We start from the raw sequence: 26,542 nt of genomic DNA on the forward strand, positions 1-26,542 counted from the left end.
ATCGGAGCTGTAGCCACCAGCCTATACCAGAGCCACAGCAACGCGGGATCTGAGCCGTCTGCAACCTATACCACAGCTCATGGCAATGCTGGATCCTTAACCCACTGAGCAAGGCCAGGGCTCGAACCCGCAACCTCATGGTTCCTAGTCGGATTTGTTAATCACTGAGCCACGACGGGAACTCCTCATCCTTTTTTTAAAAACTGAATACTATTCATTTGTATGTATATATGATATTTTCTTTATCCATTTATCCCTCAGTGGGCATTGAGGTTGCTCTACCTGTTGGCTGTTGTGAATACTGCCGTGAATAATGAACTGGGATTCGCAAATCTCTTCAAGACCCTTCTTTCAATTCTTCTGTACACATATACTCAGAAATGAACTGCTGAATCGTATGGTAATTCCATTTTTAAGGGACCCCAATACTGTTTTTCTTAGTGACTGCAATTTTTTATATTCCTACCAACGTTGCACATGGGTTCCAGTTTCTCTGATTCTTGCTGACACTTGTTTTTTTTTTTTTTCCTCCAATTTTGTGGGTTTGGATTTGAATGCATTTATTCTAGCAGTCCGAGATGCACCACTCAGAGCTCCTTTCAGGAGAATCTGACATAGGGAATATAGATCATTGACAGTCTCTATCTACTACACTTTCAGATTAACAAATGCATTTGTGCCATGGCCCCCTAGGCTGCTTACAGCCACTGACTGGACAAGGTAATGGGTACAAATGCAGGTCATTTCTAACTATAGACTCTTTCTGAAGGCTCTAATTTTGCCTTCGTCTTTTCCCCTTTATATTTCACGTGTTTCCCCTAATAAAATTTTGGGCACATCTAATTTTGTCTTGGCATCTGCCTCTGACACAGCATTTGGGGAAGAAGTGAAATTACATGTTTAGTCTGCTGTCTCAATACAGAAGTCACTCATGAGTTTTTGCATTCTTTAAAGATTGTAAATTCCAATTATCACTGAACTATGAGGGAATGAATTACTTCTAACATATTATCTGAGAGAAAGTCTGTTTATTGTTCTGATTTATCGAAACTTAAAATATCCCATCAAATTATCCAGGAAAATCCAGGTAGCAAAAAAATATAACATCGTTCATTTCTTCAAGAGATTTCAAATAAGTTTTTTTGTTTTGTTTTGTATTTTTCTTTTTAGGGCTGCACCCGCAGCATATGGAGGTTCCCAGGCTAGACGTCGAATTGGAGCTATACCTCTGGCCTACACCACAGCTACAGCAATGTGGGATCTAAGCCGTGTCTGAGACCTTACACCATAGCTCACGGCAACGCCAGATCCTTAACCCACTGAGTGAGGCCAGAGATCAAATCCGCAACCTCATGGTTCCTAGTCAGATTCACTTCTGCTGAGCCACAACGGGAACTCCTCGAATAATTTTTTTTTTTTTTTGCTGCACCTGCAGCATGTGGAAGTTTCCAAACCAAGGAAAGAATCCAAGCTGCAGATGTGACCTATGCCACAGCTGCATCAACACTGGATCCTTAACCCATCGTGCCATGGGAACTCCCTCAAATATATTTTAAAAGGCCATAGAATAATATATATATATATAATTTAACCATTTCTACATTCTATACTTAAAAGCTCAAGTACAGAAGTATACTCTGTAGCACTGAGGTGACATTGTGACTTTCCCTCAACACGACTGCATACGTGTCTAGGGTTAAGTGGGAATATTACCGTGAAGTCTCAAGTCACTTGATGAATCAATTCCATTTCTATCAGAGACCAAAAGCAGCATATGATACATGCACCTCAACTAAGTATCTTTGATGTGTCTGTTCTATGTTGAGATTGGGGGTTTGGGGGAGAAACAACAGGTATATATGCCAGAGAAAGGAAGACTGAATCACACTGCTAACGGAACGTTATAAGTCTGCTGTCGTTGGTAATACAGCAACATACACAGTCTTCGTGTTCAAAGTCTTCATGGGAGTTTCTTCTGTAATTTCTAGAATGGAAAGAAGAAGTTTTAGAGAAAAATTTTCTATCTATTCTGGATGAATATTTTTAAAATGTTAACTGCTTGGGTAGTAAAAAATTCGGTCTCACCAAAGAGAAGCCTAAACTTTGTCCCACCTACTAGGGAACTTCTAAACCCCTGGGATTTCCTGATAGGAGTATCTTTTGTGATTTATTGTGAGTCCCAGGAGACATTTGAAAAATGATGCTAGTGAGATGACTCACGGTGGAGTTGGCCACACCAGAAAGACCAACCATACGAGCAATCATACCTATGTAACGAAGCCTCAATACAAACTCTGGAATACCAAGGGTCAGTTGAGCTTCCATGGTTGGTAATCACTGTACATACTACTGTCCCTTTGCCTGGCTCCAGTTTTTATCCTGTCCTTAATAAATGTAGTCATTTATGCAATAGCTTCCATGAGTTCTATGAATCCAGCTAGCAAATTATCAAACTTGAGGGTGACTTTGGGAAACTCTCTGAACTTTTAGAGTTGGTACCGGAAGTGACAGTGGTTCTTACATAAACTCTTTTGTCTGAGTTTATAGTTGGAGAGTAACTCTTTACATGGGGTTTGAAGTTTTGGGGAGATTACTGGAGGACTGCGCCCTCAACCTAATGAACTCTTGAGTTCAGCCCAAGGTGTCCCCAAACCCCCAGCCAAACAGATACTTCCTATGTCTACAGAAGAGACCTAGAAGCAATGCCAAGAGAGTAACTTAAAATTCTGGTCTCTAAATACTAGCTCTCTATAACAGGAAGAACAGTCGTTTCCAGGTCTGGGGAAATTAAGAGTACATGATAAGCCTAGGATATCTTGCAACATTAGAAAGCAAGACATTATCAAAGACTGAAGGCTCAGATGAAAAATATAGGAGCCAATGCATCTAAAGATAAAAAATTTGCACATTCAGTGAATTCTCTGATGGCCTAGCAGATTGAGGCTCCTACATTCTCACCGCTGTGGCTCTGGTCGCTGCTGTGTGGTGTAGGTTCAATCCCTGGCCCAGGAATTCCCACACACTGCCTGTGTGGCAAAAAACAAACAAAAACAAAACAAAACAAAAACACAAGAATGGGAGTTCCCATCATGGTTCAGCGGTAACAAACCCGATTAGTATCTACGAGAATGTGGGTTCAATCCCTGGCCTTGCTCAGTGGGTTAAGGATCCAGCATTGCCGTGAACGGTGATGCAGGTTGCAGACTTAGCTTGAATCCCGAGTTGCTGTGGCTGTGGTGTAGGCCAGCAGCTGCAGCTATGATTCGACTCCTAGCCTGGGAACTTCCACATGCCACAGGTGGGGCCCTAAAAAGACGAACAAAAAAACAAAAAAATAAATTTGAGCATTTAAAGTCTAACACAAATGGTATAGATCCAAAAACCACTGAATATATAAGTGGTGAGAGAGAGAGAAAGAGAGAAGAAGGGAGGGGGAGAGAGAGAGAGGGAAAGAGAAAGAAAGAAAAAGAAAATTTTTAAAAGTTCTTTGCCTATTGTGGGGCATTTTGCTTCTAGCCAGATCTGAATTCAAAAGGAAGGACTAACTCTAAGAACTTCCTGGGGATGTATTTTAGGATCTAGACAAGCAAGAAGGCATTAATGAGTTTCTAAAACGGTAAGCTTTATGTGATCCTAACTTACAAAATTTTTCATATTTTATGAAAGACAATCTGGAAAGAAAGAATAAGATGAAAATGAAGCAAGAGATAATTGGATTAGGAAAAGACACTAGATTGGAAAGAGTATCAGAATTCTTGGTAATCTTGGTCAATCACTTAATGTTTTTAAGCTTTTACCTACTAAACTTGCTCAGTCAACCTTACAAAGCAGTAAGAATATAGTAAGACAGGAGTTCCTGTTGTGGCGCAGTGGAAACAAACTAGTAACAATGAGGATGCAGGCTCAATCCCTGGCCTTGCTCAGTGGACTGGGGATCCAGTGTTGCTGTGAGCTGTGGTGTAGACTGGCAGCTACAGCTCTGATTCAACCTCTAAGCCTGGGAACTTCCATATGCCATGGGTATGGCCCTAAAAAAACCCAAAGAATACAGTAAGACATTTTAGGTAAGATCTGCTTTGTGTATTATAGGTAGTAGTACTAATATCTAATTCACATGGATATGATTCTATCTTTGATCAGTTTCAACCAGGTGCCTACATTTGCATAGAATGGGTGAGAAATGATGACATTTCATTTCCGCTGCTCAACTGCTCTTGATGACCCATGGATTTGAGGGGTAAGAAAAAGAAGTTAAGAATGCCTATGAAGTTTCACACAAGCTTATCAAAATAGTAAATGATATTTATAGTTGATCTTTAGTACTAACCCATAATGAAAGAAGCAAGAATGTTGGAAGGAGAGTGAAAAAAGACCCTTCTGATAGTATAAAAGCTTCAAAGACATAACTGCAAAGAAAGATAAGGGCCATTTTGGGTTGTCAAGCTACAGATTTTGAAGCATTAGATAATGGTGAGCCTTGGGGGATCTGAACATGGGAAAAATTCAGAAGGTGAGGAACACCTGTGAGGGTCACAGCCCAGAAGCACAGGCTCACTAAAGACTAAGAACTAATCACAAAATCATAAAACACTCCACATCTCCTTTCCCCACATTTTATGCTCCTGTGTACAATAGGGCATTATAGCTGAAAAAAGAGGCAAAGCTCTGACTATGTTTAAAAAGGAATCTCTAGGGAAATCACAGGACAACAGAAGGAAATGTGAGCCTCTGACAACTACAGCAGCAATAAAGAGACACACCATAACTCCTAGTCAAATAAACATAAAACCTCGCAGTTACTTCTCCCCAAAATACCATGTACAACTATCAACCAAATATTACAAAGACGTTCTAAAAGAGAAAAATCGGGGAGTTCCCATTGTGGCCCAGCAGTAATGAACCTGACTAGTATTCATGAGGATGTGGGTCTGATCCCTGGCCTCACTCAGTGGATTAAGAATCCGGCATTGCTGTGAGCTCTGGTGTAGGTTGCAGACATGGCTTGGATCCTATGTTGCTGTGGCTGGTGTCAGCTGGCAGCTGCAGCTCCAGTTCGATCCCTAGGTTGGGAACTTCCACATGCCACAGGTGTGGCCACAAAAAAGCAAAAAAAGAAAAAGAAAATTAAAAAAAATAAAAAACGGAAGAGAAAAATCATGGTAAGAAAAAAAAAAATCATGGTAAGAGATGAAGCAAGTATCACAACCAGACTGGACATGGCAAAGATTGTGGAGTTTATATTAGGAATTTATAGTTATGAGGATTGATGGTAAGGACTCTAATAGAAAAGGGTGGAAAACATGTAAGAACAGATGGGTGATATAAGCAGAAAGATGGAAATTCTAAGAAAGAATTAAAAGGAAATGCTAGAAAGCAAAACACTGTAACAGAAATAAAGAATGCCTTATACCTAGGCATAGCCTATTCAAACTGCAAAAATGCAAAGACAAGACTAACTCTGGAATAGATAATGTTCAATTTTACAGCAGTGCTGGGAGAGACAAATCTTGATTCAGAAAGTCCAACAAGTTCCAGGCTGTAAGGCTGTGTGAATAAAAGGCTGAAATGGTAAAAGGTTTTGAGATGGGATGACAAGAACATCTATGAACACAAAAGAGCAGTTTCCATCCAGAGAAGCTGTTTGAGGAAATGATTCCAGTGGCAGCAGCATTAAAGTGAGCACTGGATGTATAATAAGGATTAGAGAACAGAACTGAGGGAGAGATCTAAAATGTTAATAGAGAATTCTCAGAACACCCGCAGAAGCTGACATCACAGAAGTAGATGATGGAAGGGGGAGTAAGAGAAAAAGAAAAAAACATATTCTTGTAGACACTAGCCTGTGCCTTGTCCTGACTCTGCTTTCTGAATTATGGAATGGAGAATATGTCAACTAATGACGTAATTCTTAACATCTTTATGCAGAAAAGGCATGCTTTATAAGTTGAAAAGAAGGAGGTCCAGTGTCAGTTTTAAGCGTCCTTCAGGCTGTTATTTCACTATATTACGATGAGGGAAGAGGGCAATTTTAGAATTAGCAAATAAGCTAATTTACCTAGGAGCAGGTGTTTTTTTTGGAATTTTTTTTTTCCTTCTTTTTTTTTCTCTTCAGGGCTTCACCTGTGGCATGTGGAAATTCCTAGGCAAGGGATCAAGTTGGAGCTGCAGCCATCAGCCTAAGCCACAGCCGCAGCAATGCGGGATCTGAGTCATGAGCCATGTCTGCGACCCAGAACACAGCTCATGGCAATGCCAGATCTTTAACCCACTGAGCAAGGCCAGGGATTGAACCCATATCCTCAGGGATACTAGTCAGGTTCATTACTGCTGAGCCACAACCAGAATGCCCTATTATTATTTTTAAACATTTATGTTACGGCACCCTTCTGGAGAAAGAACAAAAAAAAGATAAAAGATAACATAGTATTATCTCTCACACATATAATCTACAAATGATTGATGGCATCGAAATCTATTTTCAAAAAAAGCAAAAATGGAAAAAATAAGGAAGGGAGGGAGGAAGAAAGGAAGGAAAGAATGAAAGAAAATTAGTATGTTCTATAATCTCACCCTCTGTTAGAGTCTCATCCAGAAAGAGTTTCAGCTTTCTGCTCCGAAGGCCAAACACCTTGGCTGCTTCATACAGAAGACCTTGGTGGGTGAGTCCATTCTGTCCAAGTGGGTTTTCAAGTAGAAGAGTGCCCACTGTCCCCATTAAACACCCTACAGAAGAAAAAACAAACTGGATTATATCCTCAGAGTTCACCCTCTAGCTACTAGATCCCTAATGGGGGTGGTGAGTAATGGGCAGAACTAAAGGCTTTGAATAAAAAAAAACTACTATAAAAGCCCAGTAGTTTGGGTAAGAATATTCAGTACACAAATGAAGAGCCTTAGACTGTAATAAATATGCACAATGATGACCTAAATTATCAGTAAAAATAAGTATTGATCTAGTCTGTTGATTAAGTTATGGATATGTACAATAGTTCTCAGGACATTTTCCAAGAAAAAAAAAGGCAAAATTAAAAATTGTGTTTGGCATTTAAACATTTCAGCTTCATATAACTGTAAATTTTTTTTTTTTTGGTCTGTGGCATATGGAAATTTCCAGGCTAGGGGTCAAATTGGAGCTGTAGCCGCTGGCCACGGCCACAGAAACACCAGATTCGAGCAGCGTCTGTGACCTACACCACAGCTCGTGGCAATGCCAGATCCTTAACCCACTGAGCAAGGTCAGGGATTGAACCTATATCCTCATGGATGCCAGTCAGATTTGTTTCCACTGAGTCACAATGGGATCTCAATTTAGTTGTAATTTTTACCTAACCAATTCATCTCATTTTATGACCGTGTCAGGTGGATAGGTGTTTCTACATAAATATAACCAAAGAAATAAGCTGAGTCCCCAAAGCAGTGTGGGAGTCTAAATTACTAAACTGAAGCCAACTTGGAAAAACCCATAAACATCCGAGAGACTGAATATTAAAAAAAAAAATCTTAACATCTAGCACTCCACAACCTGACAACTGAAGATGTTCACAACTTGGAGAGGTACGCACCTTGTGGGTCTGCATTCAAGAGCTGTAGGTTGATATACTGACAGAGAAGAGTACTGGGACTGTTAATCACAGAGGGTGCTGAGCCTGAAGTCACACAAAGCGTTTTTCCACTAAGACTCATTAGGTTGGTTTGGTTTTTTATCTCTAAAAATAACAAAAACAGTAACAAAAAAATCATTCTTTCAGAGGGAATAGTTCAGAGCTAAAGTCATTCACTTTTCCTATTTAATTATTAAACTACCATGTACCTTCACAGTGACGCGTTCCCTTTAATTTCTATTTATCAAAGAACACTCACTTATATAAAATCAGGCTTTAATGACATGCAAATAGTAGGACATCTTAATGATGCAAAATAGAGCATTCATAGTTTAAGACATAAGGCAAATTATTTTCCCCTTTTTAGTATTCTTCCTGCATATTACAGCTCTTCTTAACATTTCCTTTTGTATCAGAATCCTAAACTTTATCATGAAAAGAAGCCATATATTAAAAAAAGATAATTACAGTCAGAAGTTGACTAATGAACATATGTGGAAAATGGCAAGACATATACAATTTCATTAAGATACAGTTAAATATTGCTTAGGGTAAAAGTTTAGTTAAAATCACTATGCCTCTAAAGGTCAGGGTGGGGCCCAGGCACTACTCAGCTTTCGCAGGCTGCCACTTGCTGGGTCAGAGAAGAGGAACAGCCCACACTTCTCCTGTACTCTTCCAACTTCTAAGCCAGGTGCATAAGCAACTCTGGCAAAGCTTCTTTTGTAGGGCTCTTGAGTGTTGCTATCAGATGTGGCTAGACGGCTATAAGCTCCAGTTTGCCCTTGTTTATCTTAGAGACTTCAGATAGAGACCCATGCTGTCGACTGACTGACTTAGCAGCTCCCCTTGGTGGCTTCTGGTCTGAGTTTTCCTGGATCCCCCACTTCTTCCAGACCTTTACTTCCCCAGTTTCTCCCACATCAGGTTTGATTCCCTCATCCAGCCCTTAAATGATACAAGAGCAAACTGGTATTCCATCCACAGTGCTCATATCAACTGACAACCCAGCAGTGAATGACAGTTCCTATTTCACAATATTCCCAACATTTGATACTGTGAAATTTTTCTAAATTTTGCCAATCTGGGTGCATGTATAGAACCTCATTGTGGCTTTTTGAGGCTCAGTAGTTTTCCCTTTATTTATTGGCCATTCAGATTTCTTCCTTTACGAAAGCTATTTAAATGTCTAAAATTAATGTTGAGATTTGCTGAGTGTACTCGTTTCATACGGCTGCCATAAGACTCAATGAAACTGAGGGTGAGAGGGACAGCTTAAAACAGAAATTTGTCTCACAGGTCTCTGTAGTGAGAAGTCCAAAACTAAAGGTGTCAGTAGGGCCATGCTCCCTCTGGAAACTCCTAAGGAAGTCGTTCCTTTCTTCTTTCTAGTTTCTGGAGGTTCCCAGCAATCTTTGGTGTTTCCTGGTGTGTGGGTTTGCTTAATTCCTATCACTGCATTTGTCACCATATAGACTACTTCCTTTTTCTGTTTTCACATGGACCTCTTTTTATATGGACACCAGTCATACTGGAGTAGGGCCCACACTACTCAAGTATATCCTTGTCTTAACTAATTACATCTGCAATGAACCTACTTCCAAAAAAGGTCACATTTGGTGATGGTACTGGTGGTTAAGATAAGGACTTCAACATAATCTTTTTTTTGGGTACAGGTAGGGGATTGGGTGGTCATGTCACAATTAAACCTAATAGTGGAAGGAAATGTACTTATAATTCTTAAAAATTTTATTTAGGCTTGTCTTATTGAGACTTATTGGATTTAAAATGTAGGCACTATGTTTAATAAAGTTAAAACTCACTAGTCTCTGATGCCTAGACTGCGTCATATGGCTAACAGATGAGAAGGTAGGATTAGAATCCTCATCTTGTTAAGTCCAGTGTTCTTTCAGCCACATGACACAAAGGAGGCACAAAGAGACACTGTGGGCAGGCACTGTTGTAGAAGCTGGCCCTGACTCACAGACTCAGGAAAAAAGGCAATAACCGTTACCAAATTAAGATCTTCACTAACTTGCCTCATGTCAAAGAACATGGATGGACATCTTTTTGACTTTCTACATACCTGTTTCACCATGGAAGACAGACAGTTCCATATTTTTTACTTCAAAAATGCTAGTAACAACACTCTTCAGCTTTAAAAGGTCTAACCTATTATCGCCTTTTGGATTTTCCAGAAGCAATACGCCACCTAAAAAGCCATATATATAAGTGAAACTGAAGAAAAAAAGTTAAATTTGAATGAAAAGTCAAGGGAAACACATCAAATGTTATTTTTTGTAAACATTTATTCATGCCTTTCCCCATTTTCTAAATAGATATCATTAAACTGTTTTGAGTTGTGAGAGTTCTTTATATATTCTAGATATAGCCTTTGTTGGATATGTTGTGGTTTGCAAAGATCTTATCATAGTCTGTAGCTTGTGTTTTCATCCTTTTCACAGGATCTTTCACAAAGCAGAATTAAACATTTTGATGGAAGTTGAATTCATCGGTTTTTCCTTTTATGGATTGTGATTCGGTATCAAGTCTTAAAATTCTTTGCCTAGTCTTGAATTGAAAAATTTTGTTTTCCTATACATTTTACAGACTTATACTTATGTCTGTGATCCATTTTAAGTTATTACTTTTTCTTTTTTGGCTGCCACATGGCACATGGGGTTCCCAGGCCAGGGATCAGATCCAAGATGCAGCTGTAACTTATGCCACAACTGTGGCAATTCTGACTAACTACTGTGCCGGGCCAGGTATTAAACCTGTGTCCCAGTGCTCCAGAGATGCCATCGGTCCCACTGTGCTACAGTGGGAATTCTTAAGTTAATTTCTGTATGAGATGTACAACTTAGGTATATCTAGCACATTTTTTTTTTCATATGGACATCTAACTGCCTAGTACCATATAATGAATAGACTACTCAATTAAGAATTGCTTTTGCTCCTTTCTCAAATACCACCTGGCCACATTTTGTAGACTCACAATAGAGTCTCTTTTCCCTTCTTCTGCCCTCCCCCACCCCCCTTTTCTCTTTCTCCCTTTAAGGCCAGGAATCAAGCCCATGCCACAGCAGTGACAACACTGGATCCTTAACTCACTATGCCACCAGGGAACTCCAACTGTAGGTTTTTCATAAATGATAAAGTTCTTCTTCCTTACTTTTCTGACAGCGCTTTTCTTTTACGGTCTTTTTTTGTCGTTATAGAGCCGCACGCACAGCATACGGAGGTTCTCAGGCTAGTGGTCTAATCAGAGCTCTAGCCCCAGGATCTGAGCCATGTCTGTGACCTACACCACAGCTCATGGCAACGCTGGATCCTTAACCCACTGAGCGAGGCCAGGGATCGAAGCAGCATCCTCACTGATGCTAGTCAGGTTCGTTAACCGCTGAGCCAAGACGGGAACTACACTTTTCTGACATGTTTTTGAAAATCAAAAATGGATAGTGAATTTTTTCAAATGCTTTTTCTGTAACAACTGGCATAATCTTATAACCTTTTAACACCAATCGCTTTCTGAATATTGAACCAGCCTTGCAAGCTTGGAATAAACCTCACCTGTCATGATATATAGTTCTTTGTATATACAGCTCTATTATTTTTCATGATTTTTTGGTAAGAATTTTAGATTTCTATTGATGAGAGATATTGGTCTATGGTTTTCCTTTTTTGGTATTGTTTGGATCTGGTTTCGGTGTCAATAACACCTTAAAGTGAGTTGGAGATTGTTCCTTATTCTTTTTTCTGAAAGACTCTCTGTTGGGCTGGTGTTTTATTTTTTTAAAGCCTGGTTGAATTCTCTAGAAAAACTATGTGGATCTGGAAATTACTTGAGAGTGTTGTTGTTTTTTTTTAAATTGCTATCTCTTTTACATTTTTTCCTTAAGTCTCTCTCCCTTTTCCAAGACAAACTTACTATGAACTTTATGTCTCAAGTCTAAGTTTTCATATTTATCTTGTGGTATTTGTTTCATATGTTTATTTACAATGTGATTTATTTTTAAAATTTACATGAATTGCAAAAGTTGTTTTTCTTTAAAAATATTTGTACTTGAGGTATAAAAACTTTATACATAAATATATATTCCTATTATTTTTTTAATGGCTGCACCCACAGCATATGGAAGTTTGTGGGGCAGGGCTGAATCCCAGCTGCAGTTTCTACCTATGCCACAGCTGCAGCAATGCCAGATTCTCTAACCAGCTGCGCAGGGATGGGGATTGAACCCTCGCCTCCACAGCAGGCCAAGCTGCTGCAGTGACAATGCCAGATCCTTAACCACTGCACCACAGGAGAATTCCACATTTCATTACTTTTAACTGGTATGTAGCATTTCACTCTATGAGTATATCTATGTCCCTTTTGGATGGGCACTGTGCCATCAGTGATAGACTTAAGCTCAACTAAACAATCAAATTTTCTCCAGAGTTTTAAAATTGTAAGTGCACCCTCCTTAATAGTGATAGGGCTACTAAAACTATTCTATTTCATGAGTTGAGTTGAGGTAGTCTGTGCTTTTGGAAAACCTGGTCCATTTCATTCAAGTTGTCAAGTTCATGTGAGAGAGCTATTCACAGTATTGGCTTATCCTTTTGATTTCTGCAGTCTGTATGATGTCATTTCAGTCCTGATGATGGTAATTAGTATTTTCATCTGTTCTGTATGTTTCTCACTAGGGGTGAGGTTTACTGATTTTATTAATTTTTTTCAAAGAACCCACATTTCTTGCTTCATTATATTCTTTATTGTTCTGTTGCCAATTGCATTGAAAATTTCTGCTCTTATTTTTATTCTGCTTGCTTTTTTTAAGTTTCTTGAGTTTTAATGATTTGAAACTTTCTGTTCTAACGTTAGTCTTCAGAGATGTTAGCTGTAATCCACATATTTTAATGTTGTATTTACCTTTTCTTTTTCTTTTTTTTTTTTTGCTATTTCTTGGGCCGCTCCCGTGGCATATGGAGGTTCCCAGGCTAGGGGTCTAATTGGAGCTGTAGCCACTGGCCTACACCAGAGCCACAGCAATGAAGGATCCGAGCCGCGTCTGCAACCTACACCACAGCTCACGGCAACGCCAGATCATTAACCGACTGAGCAAGGGCAGGGACCAAACCCGCAACCTCATGGTTCCTAGTCAAATTCGTTAACCACTGCGCCATGACGGGAACTCCTTTGTTTACCTTTTCATTCAGTTTTACACATTTTTTTCCTTGACACTTTTCTCCTGATCTTGTATTATTTAGAAGTATGTTCTTTAGCTTTCAAATGTATGGAGATTATGCTTTTATCTCTGTGTTACTGATTTAGTTTGATTCCATTGTGGTCAGAAAACATGCTCTGTATGATTTCAACTTTTTTTTTTTTGTCTTTTTGCTATTTATTGGGCCTCTCCCGCGGCATATGGAGGTTCCCAGGCTAGGGGTCGAATTGGAGCTGTAGCCACTGGCCTACGCCAGAGCCACAGCAACGCAGGATCCGAGCCGCGTCTGCAACCTACACCACAGCTCACGGCAACGCCGGATCGTTAACCCACTGAGCAAGGGCAGGAACCGAACCCGCAAGCTCATGGTTCCTAGTCGGATTCGTTAACCACTGCGCCACGACGGGAACTCCTGATTTCAACTCTTTAATCTACTGAGGTTTGTTTTAGGGTCCAGGCTATAATCTATTTTGGTAAATGGGAGCTTGGTAAATGGGAACTTGAATAGAATGCATAGTCAGCTGCTCTTAGGTAGGGTGCTTGAAAAATACTGATTACATTCTGATTTTCTATCTAGTTGTTCCATAAATTATTGAAAGAGGCAAATTTAATTCTCAAATTATAATTTTGGATTTTTCTATACTCATTTAAGATCTATCAGTTTTTGTTTACATATTTCACAGTTCTGTTAAGTATATGGATATTTAGGATCATTATGTTTTCTTTTGGATCAACATTTATATCATTATTTAATATCAATGGTAATTTCATCTGCTATGAAGTTTTACTTTATTGGAATGAACAGACACCCCTGCCTTCTTTTGGGGGGGGGCCATACCCACAGCATGCAGGAGTTCCCAGACCAGGGATCGCACCTGTGCCACAGCATGACCACGGTGGATCCTTAACCCATTAAGCCAACAGGAAACTCCCACTTTTGCTTTCTTTTTTCCCCCCTTTTTATGGCTGCACCTGTGGCATATAGAAGCTCCTGGGCTAGGGGTTGAATCGGAGCTGCTGCTGCAGTCCTATGCCACAGCCACAGCAAACACCCGAACTGAGCCACATGTGCAACCTACATCCACAGACTATGGCAATGCCAGATCCATAACCCACTGAGTGAGGCCAGGGATTGAACCCGCATCCTCACAGATACTAGGTCAGGTTCGTTACTGCTGAGCCACAATGGGAACTACTCATGCTTGCTTTTATATACAATGTCTGGGATGTTTAGCTGTACTTGTGGCAGGGATAGGGAAAAGTACATCTATTCCATCTTCCTATCAATGCAAGTTCAATCATTTACTTTTGTGGTTCATTTTGATGACAAAAAGTTATCCAGTTTTACCAATTCTCTTATAATAGCATTAAAGACATTCATGAGTTTAACTAAAAAAAAACAAACACAAAACATGGGGCTCATTTACTCTTACCTTGTTCACTGCCATTTGTACAAATGTTAAGATTGACATATGCACAAGCAGGGCCAGGCATGGATGATCCTCCGGTTAGTGTAACTTCCAGGTCAGATCCTTTTAACTAAGCACATGAGGATACGTGACTGGGTAACTGTGGCATCTGACCACAGTGTCATCAACTAAGATAGCAACTACTTCTCAGTAAGAACAGGTGCTCTATGCAATTCTGAAGCAATATTCAATCTCATCACTAAAAGAATCAAGAGCTACAACTTCCTACTTATTATTATTATTTTGGCTGCCTCACGGCATATGGAGTTTCCTAGCCAGGGATAAGACTGGAGCCACATTTGTGACCTATGCTGCAGCTATGGCAATGCTAGATCCTTTAACCCACTGTGCCGGGCCAGGGATTTAACCTGCATCCTAGTATGCAGAGACGCTACTGATTCCACTGTGCCATGGCAGGAACTCCTCTTTTTTTCTTTTGTCTTGTTCTTATGCAAAACAGAAAACACTTGTAAGTTGCCCCTCTGAAAAGACAGTCATATTCAGATCCTGCTTGTCTGTTCCATTTGTCCCATACAAAGTAGGAGCGAAATACACATACAACTTAATAAATGACTGACATAGAAAAGAATTCCTCCCATTATAAATGATCAGCTTCTGAATTACAGGCCAAAATCTTTCATGTATCTTCCATAGTTATATCTAAAATGTACCACCAGGAGGGGTTCCCGTTGCGGGGTTAAGGACCCGACACTGTCTCTGTGAGGATGTGGGTTTAATACCTGGCCTTGTTTGGTAGGTTAAGAAACTGGTGTTGGCATAGGCTGTAGCGTAGGTTGCAGATGTGGCTCAAATCCAGTGTTGCTGTGGCTATGGCACAGGCCTTAGAAGCAGCTCCAACTGGACCCCTGGCCTGGGGACTTCATATGCCGCAGATGTGGCCATAAAAAGGAAAGAAAAAATGTACTACCAGGAAATAAAATTTTATGTATTACCTACCACTATGAAAGTTAGTTGCTTTTCAAGTCAACTGCTATTTACCTTTTTTTTTTAGCTGCACCTGCAGCATATGGAAGTTCCCAGGCCAGAGACAGAACCAGTGCCACTGCAGTGACCCAAGCCACTGCACTAACAACGCAAGATTCTTAACCCACTGCACCACAAGAGAACTCCAATTGCTGTTTACTTTTAACAATAAGTCTCAGAATCCACAATATTGACTTTTCTAATTTTAGACAAAACAGCACCACATAGCCATTTAACTTGGCAATTCTTATACATATGTGTGTGTGTGTATACATATATACACACACACATATCCTGGTTCCCTTCCCCAAGAGAATTGCCATGAGAACAGTTCTAATTTCCTTTCCCTTCTTGCGAACCTCACCTCTCTGACCCTACTCACTACTGTGCAGAGCAATACTTCAAGACTGAGAACTACACTAATTGCTACTAGGGAACAGAACATTAAGATATGATCCTATAAATGTAATAAAATCCAATCCTAAATCTCTTAATAGTTCAACAGAACTCATAACTCACCTGCATTTTTTCTTGAATAAGGATTTTATCTGATGTAGGAACTGGATATGGTTTCAAGGGAGCCTTTATGGTAGCAAATATGAACTCTGTGTGGCTTTTGATAACATTATTCAGATACTCTCCTTCGGATTTTGCTTTATAATAAACTGTTATTTCATCAGTTGGAACCAGATTGCACTGAAAGCAAACAAAAAGAATTGAAAAGGAAAGCCACATGTGTCACTTAAAATATAAGATTCTGTTAAGCAGGGCTGATGAAGTTCCCACGAGTCATCATGGAAGGCGAGAGGATCCTGATCAATTATCTGAAAAAATGAGTGATTAAGAAAGAAATCACCAAGCTCTGAACTGAGACAGAGCTCACAAGCACCCCATTATCTGCTCAAGTGGCCTTCTCAGATACTGAACTATAGGTCTCAGATGCCTATCCTGAGGAGGGGGACTTGTGGGAGGCTTCCTTGGGGTAGAGGCTCCCTGGCTCTCTCACCCAGTAGAGGCAGGCAGTGGGCTATGTGCTCCACTCTGGCTCCAGCTTCTGAATGAGGAAGCACAACTCCACTCTGTCCAGATCCAACAAGCTCTCCCCTGAGCAAGGAGCCCTTCCGCAGAGACATTCACTGTTACCTTTAATGACCTCTGTGCCAGCCAGGAGGGCTATCTAGCCAAGGGATGGTTTTGTGAGAGTCCTAAGAAACTGAAAAAGCTGGACAGTGAGCACAGGTTGCCTGAAAGCTCCTGATCAGAGAAACACACTGAGCTTGGGAGTGAACAAGGAGCAAGAAGAAGGGGCCTTTAGTACAAACTAAATGGACCATAGATCAGTGATTAATTATCATAAATGATTTACTATGGTTTATATTACCCACCTCTCCTTTCCTTCCTGACAATGACAATAAAAACCAAAGGAAAAAACCAAAGCAAAACTCCAAAACAGTAGCTGCTCTTTATCTGACAAACTAACCTTTTTGCGAAGTTTCTGGATGCGATTGATAACTTCCCGAGCCATTCCTTCATCCACCATTGACTGGTCAGGGGTGACATCTAAGAGAACCAACACCTGTAGCAGCAAACAGTGTACATACACCATGATGTACTGAGCAAAACTGAGCAAAATGGTGTTCAATGGAAATTTTTTGAGTTCCCACTGTGGCATAGTGGGTTAAGGATATGACTGCAGGAGCTCGGGTTGCAGTAGAAGTATAGGTTTGATCTCTGGCTTGGCACAGTGGGTTAAAGGATCCAGCATTGCCATGCCTGTAGCGTACGCTGCAGCTGTGGCTCGGATTCAATCTCTGGCCTGGGAACTTCCATATGCTGTGGGTGTGGCCATAAAAAAAAATAAAGAAAAGTCAGTTTTTATTATTCTACCTGATAAGTTATCTGATAGAAATAAGTGCAGAGAAGGGCTTGTTTCTATGTCAAGTCTGAGGTAGAAGTGAGGGGGTTAAATAGCACCCCTTGAAGATGTACAGGCAGTTTTGGATTCTGGGTCTGTGTTTTGTTGTGATGGATCACATCATCTCTCTTCACTCTCAGAATGTGTCTATACTCAAAGAACTGCTGTCTTTGGATGCTCCTGAGTTTCTTGACATGATTTGTGTATTGTTTGCCATGGCTGCCCTGCCCTAATTCACCATCTGTCTCCAATTTACCTCTTGCGCCTTCATGAAGTGGAGCAAGTCTATTAACTTCTTTCACTGAATGTCCTCAAAGACGTAAATGGGCATGGTGCCTAATTTACAAGTACACTGCCCTCTGCTACAGAAATGACACTACCATTATTACCATTTCATTCACAACCTTTAGGACAGATAACATAAAGTCAAGAAGGTGGCAATAAACCACACACACAGGGAACTATATCTAGTCACTTATGATGGAATATGATGGAGAATAACGTGAGAATAAGAATGTATATATATGTGTGTGTGACTGGGTCACTTTGCTGTACAGTAGAAATTGACAGAACACTATAAACAAACCATAACAGAAAAAATAAAAACTAAAAAAAAAAAAAATTAAAAAAAAAGAATCCAAATAAATAAATAAAATAAACCATATAAAAAGTATTGTGGCCCATTGTAGAAATTGTGTCTAGAATCACAAAAACAAAGCAGAGGGTAGCAAGGGTCATGGTTAAACACAACAAGAAAGATGGATGCTCTGTGGCCTTCAATCCACTTGTTGGTTGGTAGAGGAACCACTGTGAAAACTTCTGCTGCTCTAAGTGCTTCAGGATTGGTGACTTTGTGTATCAGAAGAGCTGTCAATGTTAGTAGACAAATCAGAGTTACATTAGAGACTCTCTTGAAAGCTGGTCTTACGCTATCTCCTGTGAGCAACACCCTACAGAAGAAAAGTGAAAAGCTGCACCTCTCTCCAGAGATGAAGGACAGCTGTTAACAAAGGAGGACACAAATTATAAACAAACTACATTAATTCTATTTTGGCTCAGTTGTGTGACTAAATGGTGCTGTGTTATAAACTTCTAAGAATTTTGTGCTGTTTAGTTTTTAATATTATGGCTGCACCCATGGCATATGGACATGCCTGACTTAACTTTTCTATGTGCAAGACCAACTCATTCCTTGAAAGGTGGGATTCCAACTTACTGATTTTTGTATGATCCAACACCTAGGACAATTGCATGCATAAGTCACAAGATATTTATGTATTCACTAACGAAATGCATATGTTAAGGAGTTACAATAGAGGAGTTCAAAAAGGCCAATCTAAAGCTTCCAGTACTCAGGAGTTCCCATCGTGGTGCAGCGGAAATGAATCCGACTAGGAACCATGAGGTTTCAGGTTTGATCCTGGCCTCGCTCAGTGGTTAAGGATCCAGCGCTGCTGTGAGCTGTGGTGTAGGTCACAGACAAGGCTTGGATCTGGTGTTGCTGGGGCTGTGGCGTAGGCTGACAGCTGTAGCTCCGATAAGACCCCTAGCCTGGGAATCTCCACATGCCATGAATGTGGCCCTAAAAAGACAAACAAATAAACAAGCTTCCAATACTGTCAGGAAAGATAATAGGTAAAGATTTTCTCCTCTTATGTTCTTATCTTTTGGTAAGGAAATGTTCTAGGGAAAAGAAAAATACCTGAGCGTCTGAGTGTGCTTCAAACTGTGTCGTTCCACCTGCTGCCTGATCAAAGGTGTACATGAGGCGGATATCTTCTTCATGCAATTCATGGCCTTCCACAACGATGGTCCCTATTGGAGAAGCAATTGTCACTGTTACTCAGTCAGCACCTCACTCCTCAAGCTGCCCTGCTACCAATATATTGTGCCACTCTTTAAAAAAATCTTCACATCATCAAGCTATAGAGTCTTCAAGAGATTATGTCCTCCTGATTCATATCATTGTTCTAGTCAAAGATATGACAAACATAAAATTATTTAGACTGTACCATGCTGCCCTGAAAACATTTAAATCAGCACCAATATCTACTATTGTATGTAAGCTCCCAGGTCCAACAACATGTGTCGGGAGGCAATGAATCCCTACCATAAACACAAGCAGCATGCTTTAAGGAAGAATGCTCAGTCTACAGAGTCAAATTGGACTGAGTCTCCTCACCCACCGGTTGTAGTACCCTATGTTCTACTATTTGTCTAGCAGGGTGCAGTGAGGTAGACAGTGTGAAGTTCTCAGCATCATGCCTATTTATGACAGGCAGAATTAATAAACAGCTGAAGACGGCAATTTCTATCTTTAGGGAAGCCTACTATAGTAGTTCACAAATTATCTTCTTGGTCTTTGAGAAATGGGCTATCGTTTTCACTTTATGTCACTATAATCTGAAAAGTATTTTGCTATCCATCAATGCAAAACAACCCATTCAGAAACTATAGGTTAGAAATCATAGGAGTTCAGTTTCAAATAAGGCTTTTATTTCAGGAATTTTTAATATTTTGGCTAATAAAACAACATTTGTGACTTGAAGGCAGATTTTAAGTTAACATATCAAGTTAAATTAGTACTGATTCAATTTTTAGTTGCTAGTCTCTTGTGTTTTATAAATTTTATCTAAAAATTTGGGGAATCTGGGAGTCCCCATTGTAGCTCAGCAGAAACAAAGCTGAGATCCCTGACCTCACTCAGTGGGTTAAGGATCCGGCATTGACATGAGCTGTGGTGTAGGTCGCAGATGCAGCTTGGATCCCAAGTTGCTGTGGCTGTGGTGTAGGCCAGCAGCTGCAGCTCTGATTCAACTCCTAGCCAGGGAACTTTCATATTCTGCAGGTGTAGCCTTAAAAAGAAAACAAAAAACAAAAAACAAAGTATTTTAAAATTAAAACATAATTTTTTTTCTTTAGAATATCGTCTAGTCTTCATTCTGGCACCTAAAAGTCATCATCTTCTTCTCCACAAGCAACATCTGATAGCAATAACGCTCTATACTATTGGCTGGTAATTAATCTCAAGGGGTTCTGCTCTCTCACTAGGGTAGATTTTTCTAGACCCACATCAGCCTTTGTAGAACTCAATGGTGACTTAAGGTTCACCCAGCAGATTCAGTAATTTCTATCTAGAAATCTAGCCAAAAGGAATCAATTTGACAAAATATTAACCTGTGAAAAGTATTCACTAAAATACTATTTATACTAGTAAAAGAATTAAAACAATCTAAAGCATGAATGATAAGACTAGTTAAATATCAGGTATTCACTGGAAGAAAAAATTTTTGTAGCAGTTACTGAAATAGCATTTTAAAGACAAATAACACAGGAGTTCCCGTTGTGGCTCAGTGGTTAACGAATCCGACTAGGAACCATGAGGTTGCAGGTTTGATCCCTGGCCCTGCTCAGTGGGTTAAGGTTCCAGCGTTGCCATGAGCTGTGGTGTAGGCTGCAGACACAGCTCGGATAACACATTGCTGTGACTCTGGCTTAGGCCAGTGGCTACAGCTCCAATTCGACCCCTAGCCTGGGAACCTCCATATGCCGCAGCAGCGGCCCAGGAAATGGCAAAATAACAAAAACAAAAAACAAACAAACAGAAAGACAAATAACACAAAAATGTTTACTATGTAAAGTGAAAATACAAACCTAAAATCAACACAAAATGTAAAAATATGAGTGAAAAATGTGAAATTTAAAACAATAGCATGATTTCCATTTTGTAAAGCTATAAATATATGACTACATATGTATCTAGAATGAAATAAATCGGAATTTCAGTAATACCGTAGCACCTAACATAATAAACAACAGATACTAGGCATTCAATCTGCATTAAATGGATGGGTGATGGGTCATTTTTATTCTCTTTTTTCTAAATTATCAACATTATTCCTAATAAATTTTTTTATGGACAGAAAATTTTATCTAAAAGACTGTGATAGTAGAAGTCAAAGAGGAGTCTAAGTATGTGACACCCATGAGGCTGATGCCAGGAATGGTGCCCCCAATGAAGCATATACCCACCCCTCTCCTGGAACCACTCCAGCTCCTCACTGCTCAGCTGCTTGATAGACGTCATCACCATCTTGAAGGCTCCCTTCAGACGCTTCCCCAGGACCATGTGATCTGGTTCTGCCCTGAGGTGAATGCCATACTTGTTTTTATCTGTAGACAGTGTAACTTTTCGAACATTCAATTCCTACAGATGGTAGACAAGATGAAATAAGAATGAAAGAAATGGAGTCACCCTTGCGGCTCAGCAGGTTACAAACCCAACTAGTATCCATGAGGTTGCAGGTTTGATTCCCTGGCCTCACTCAGTAGGATCTGGCATTGCCATGAGCTGTGGTGTAAGTCACAGATACAGCTTGGATCCTGCATTGCTGTGACTGTGGAATGGGCCAGCAGCATTAGCTCTGATTTGACCCCTAGCCTGAGAACTTCCATATGCCATGGCACGGCCCTTTAAAAAAAAAAAAAAAAAAAAAAAAAGAAGGAAAGAAATGAGAACATGTCCACAAAAAACATGCACACATTCATAGCAAGATAATAACCAAATACAATATCCAAACACAACATAATAACTAAACATAACACAATAACCAAAAAGTGGAAACAACTCAAATGATGATCAATTGTGAATAAGCAAAATGCGGTATATATATCCATACAATGGGCTATTATTTAGCAGTACAAAGGAATGAAGCACACATACATGCTATCACATGAATGATCCTTGGTGTTATATCACAAAGTCAGATACAAAATTCCACACATTGTACAATTACATTTATAGAAAAGCTCAGGAGTTCCCGTCATGGCTCAGCGGTTAACAAACAGGACTAGTGGCCATGAGGATGCGGGTTTGATCCCTGGCCGTGCTCAGTGGGTTAAGGATCTGGCATTGCCGTGAGCTGTAGTGTAAGCTACAGACTTGGCTTGGATCCCAAGTTGCTGTGGCTGTGGTGTAGGCCAGAGCTGCAGCTCTGATTTGACCCCTAGCCTGGGAACCTCCATATGCCACAGATGCAGCCCTAAAAAGACAAAAGACAAAAGACAAAAAAATAAAATAAAATAAAATAAAAAATAAAAAAAATAAAATAAAATAAAATAAAATAAAAATAAAAATAAAATAAAATAAAAATAAAAATAAAATAAAAATAAAATAAAAATAAAAATAAAAATAAAATAAAATAAAAAAAATAATAAAATAAATAAAAATAAAATAAAATAAAAAAGTAAAAAAAGTAAAAAAGTAAAAAAAGTAAAAAAATTAAAAAAAGTAAAAAAATAAAAAAAAAAGTAAAAAAATAAAATAAAAAAGTAAAAAATAAAAAAGTAAAAAAATAAAACGACAAGAGTAGGCACGCCCAGAGACAGAAGACAGATTTGTGTTCGTCAGAGGATGACAAAATCTTGGGGAAAATGGTACATGAATGTTAACGGATACTGGGTTTCTTTTTGGGGTGAGGAAAATACTATAAAATTGTGGTGATGGTTGCTCAACTCTATAAATAATGCTAAAAACCAATGAATTGTATGGTATGAAAAAAATCCTGTCCAGATCAATCAATTAAGTAGAATCTAACTCAACTAATAAGGACTCTAGAATTAGAAATATGAGCTTCCTATCTCAGGGATAAACCTTTGCTCAGGCAATTTCAAAGCATCACAAAGTTAACTAAAAATTAACCAAAAGGACCAATTAATAACATTTCATGCCTACATCATGCTAGTTAGTTAAGGAATGCCAGTGTAGCAGGAAATGGTGACCACACAGGAAATATGAAAGTAAGATATGGAATAGCCAACTGAGGCAAATTTTAGGGAAATTTCTAGTTTTGTCATTATATATATTATTTTAACTCAGAGTGACTAAGATATTCTATTTAAACATATTCTATTTTACCCATATTTTAAGCATTAATTACAGAATTTGTAACTCTTTAGTTATAAACTCTGTTTCTACAGTTATAAACTCCTTAGTTTCTAATATTTGTCTGGAATTCTCAAGCAATTCAATATCATATATAGAAATTATTTTCTATGATAAAGACTTTTTTGCTGCCGGCCTATACCACAGCCACAACATATGATAAAGATTTAAATATTACCTGTGAAAGGAATAAAAATGAAATAAAAAATGATACATTTGTTTTTAAAATATCATAGAATAGAGCATCTTGGGAGGACAACTGACATGACAGTTTAAACTTCTGACAAAACTTGTTTAGGAATCTATCCAACATATTTATGCTGACATAGGTGTGCACCCACACACACCCCTTTTGTTTGTAATCACAAACCTAAATTCCAGCAACAGGAGAGTAATTAAATAAATTATGATGCAGCCATAAAGTGAACTCTGCCGCTATTAAAAAGGATAAACTGGAGTTTCCATCATGGCTCAGTAGAAATGAATCTGACTAGTATCAATGAGGACACAGGTCAACCCCTGGCTTGCTCAGTGGGTTAAGGATCTAGCATTACTGTGAGCTGTGTTATAGGTACAGATGCAGCTCGGATCTGGCGTTGCTGTGGCTTTGGTATAGGCCAGCATCTGTAGCTCCAATTAAACCCCTAGCCTGGGAACTTCCATATGCTGTGGGTGCAGCCCTAAAAATACAAAAATTAAAAAAGGGGAAAAAAAAAAAAAGAGTAAGTTCAGTCACCCAGATAGCTCAGTAGGTAGAGCACGAGACCCTTAAAAAGAATCAATTAGATCTCTATATCTTAACATGAGATGCTGTTTAAGAAATACTGTAAAGTGAAAAAAGTAAGTTAAAAACTACAGGAGTTCCCATCATGGCTCTGTGGTAACAAACTGACTAGTGTCCATGAGGATGAGGTTTCAATCCCTGGCCTTGCTGAGTGGCTTAAGGTTCTGGAGTTGCCATGAGCTGTGGTGTAGGCTGGTAGCTACAGCTCCAATTTGACTCCTAGCCTGGGAACTTCCATATGCCTCGGGTGTGGCCATTAAAAACAAAACAAAAACTATATATATGATCCACTGTATTCACTGATGTGCACATACGTACATACAAATGTGTGTATATGTGTGTAAAATGCTAGCAACAAGTCAGTAGGAGATACCCTAGTGAACATCCTTAGAAGGGGGTGATGACCATCTAGATATGAGGTGATCTCTCAGAGTGCTGTAAGGATCAAATGAGTTAACACAAGCAAAGCCCTCAGAACAGTGCTTGAGACATGGTGGACCCCCAGTAAGTGTTAGTCTGTGTTATTATCTCCACCATAATTTGAAGGAACAAAGTTTTTTTTTTTCTTCTCCTTGTTAATAATCAAAAAGTATTCTGGGGAAGAGAAGTTGATGAAGGGATAAATGACCCAACAAAGGTGAAAAATTCACAGACCCTGAGATCATTGTTAAAGAATTACAATTTCATTGTAAAAATTCATGATGACTCTAAAAACCAAGTATAGGAGTGCCTGTGGTGGCTCAGCGGGTGACAAACCCGAAAGGTGTCTATGAGGACGCGGGTGTGATTCCATGCCTCGCTCAGTGGGTGAGGGATCCAGCATTGCCGTGAGCTTCGGCAGAGGTTGCAGCAGACACAGCTCAGATCCCACATGGCTGTGCCTCAGGCAAAGGCCATCAGCTGCAGCTCTGGATTAGACCCCTAGCCCGGGAACTTCCATATGCTGGACGTACAGCCCTTAAAAAGAAAAAAAAGGAAAGGTATAAACTTTCATAAATGGTAAAATTTATGTATATACTGATATCCAAAAGGAAAAGGACAAATTATTCACTCAGAGTGTATGTGTACAAAGGGTACTAATCAAAATAATCTTCCTGAGGAAACAAGTCTATTTAGACCAAATTAACTGTCTTACCTCAATGATATACTTCTCCAAAGACTTAATTTCATCAAGAGCTTCTGGATCCTGATGGATAACTACAATTTCTTTCAAAGGATACTAGAAAGCGAAAAAGGAAGCAGAAGTTCACTAAGCAGCTGGTCCTCTAAACCGCAGAAAAATGAATATTAAATGCTTTAACTGAAAATCAAGCTCCAGACTAAGCAGGTGTATCCAGTACTGGGCCATTCACACCCTTATTGCGTTTTCTAATGAAGAAAAATATACCAAAAACATAATTATTTAGGTCTGTGCAATGTAAAATAGAAATAAAATTTCAAACCTTTATTGGAATAGTTTTGCGGTCTCGAATCACTCGTCCAAGTTCAATCACAGACTGCATTCTAGACACTGCACTCTCAGTTTTCTTGTCAATCAATTCCTCTCTAATTGATAGACGCAGGGATATGAAAGAGATTAGATTTAAAAGGATAAAATCACAAAGAGAGGACTGCTTATGTGAGGAAGAGGGTTAGGCTAGAGGCGTGATTGTGGGGCTAGGCTTCCCAGGGAGGAACTTGGAAAGGACAGCACACGCTTTTAGGGCACAGGCAGCAAGCTTGAGCCTACTTCCTGGTGTCTAGCATGTCCGAGATCAATCCCACAGCTCTAACAGGGATTCCACACGAAGCATCCCTCTACACATTTTGTAGCCTAAGCGGCAGCTCAGGTAGAAAGCAGGACACGGAGGGGCTGGAGCAGGGAACTGGGGCCCCTACATCCGTGCATCTCTGGCAACACTCCTTCCCATGGCTTAGGCAAGGCATATATATGATTGTTACCGAACATGGGGCAGCATGAGATAGTGGATACTCAGTGTGTCCTTGTCCCGGACAGAAACAGGGTCAATCAGCATCTTTAGATTCTGGTACATCAATTCAGTAAGAAAAGGTGTATAAGGGGCCTGTATAAGGAGAGAAGAAATCATGTCATTTATATGTAGTTACCATGAACTGATCTCAGAGTAAGAAACAACTAAATAAACATTTTAGAGAAATGACATGTAATATGCACAGAAGTGGACATGAGGTTACTAAAAATGCCCTATGAAGGAGAAATGACCTCATTCCAAAGTTGGCGAGGTGGACACTCATGAAGCACGGCAGCAGCCAGAAGTACCCAAAACACCCTTGAGGATGTCCGTAATAAGAGCCCAGTCCCATGCCAGTCAAGTCAATATGCAGAGGAATGAAAATCCCTAGACCTCAGAAACCTCATCTGTAAACTGGGGAAACACCACGTGCTTCACAGGATGAAGGAGAATGAGGCTGGACTGGAGGTACAAAGTAGGTTCTCATTCCATGCAACGTTTAGAAAATACACAGGGAGTTCTCGTCATGGCTCAGCTGTAATGAACTTGAGGACTCAGGTTCGATCCCTGGCCTCACTCAGTGGGTTAAGAATCTGGCGTTGCTGTGGCTGTGGCAAAGGCCAGCAGCTGTAGCTCCATTTGACCCCTAGCCTGGGAGCTTC

The 26,542-nt window shown here is 39.7% G+C and overlaps 1 protein-coding gene across 2 annotated transcripts in view; it reads right to left on the bottom strand.

Annotated features, from left to right (window-relative positions):
• Positions 1-1,517: 1,517 nt before the first annotated feature.
• Positions 1,518-26,542, bottom strand: part of IARS1 (isoleucyl-tRNA synthetase 1) — a 74,382-nt gene continuing 49,357 nt past the window's right edge. For both annotated transcript variants that reach the window (XM_047779279.1, XM_047779280.1), the window contains exons 23-34: positions 25,852-25,973; positions 25,353-25,455; positions 25,046-25,129; positions 21,215-21,389; positions 18,885-18,997; positions 16,748-16,843; positions 15,787-15,963; positions 14,248-14,353; positions 9,688-9,813; positions 7,563-7,706; positions 6,571-6,723; positions 1,518-1,984 (exon numbers count right to left, since the gene is read on the bottom strand). In XM_047779279.1, the coding sequence (XP_047635235.1) occupies positions 1,902-1,984; positions 6,571-6,723; positions 7,563-7,706; positions 9,688-9,813; positions 14,248-14,353; positions 15,787-15,963; positions 16,748-16,843; positions 18,885-18,997; positions 21,215-21,389; positions 25,046-25,129; positions 25,353-25,455; positions 25,852-25,973 (1,482 nt within the window). In that variant the 3' untranslated portion in view covers positions 1,518-1,901. The remainder of the gene's footprint in view (positions 1,985-6,570; positions 6,724-7,562; positions 7,707-9,687; positions 9,814-14,247; positions 14,354-15,786; positions 15,964-16,747; positions 16,844-18,884; positions 18,998-21,214; positions 21,390-25,045; positions 25,130-25,352; positions 25,456-25,851; positions 25,974-26,542) is intronic.

The sequence above is a fragment of the Phacochoerus africanus genome, chromosome 5 (assembly GCF_016906955.1).
Source record: "Phacochoerus africanus isolate WHEZ1 chromosome 5, ROS_Pafr_v1, whole genome shotgun sequence".
Taxonomy (NCBI): Eukaryota; Metazoa; Chordata; class Mammalia; order Artiodactyla; family Suidae; genus Phacochoerus; species Phacochoerus africanus.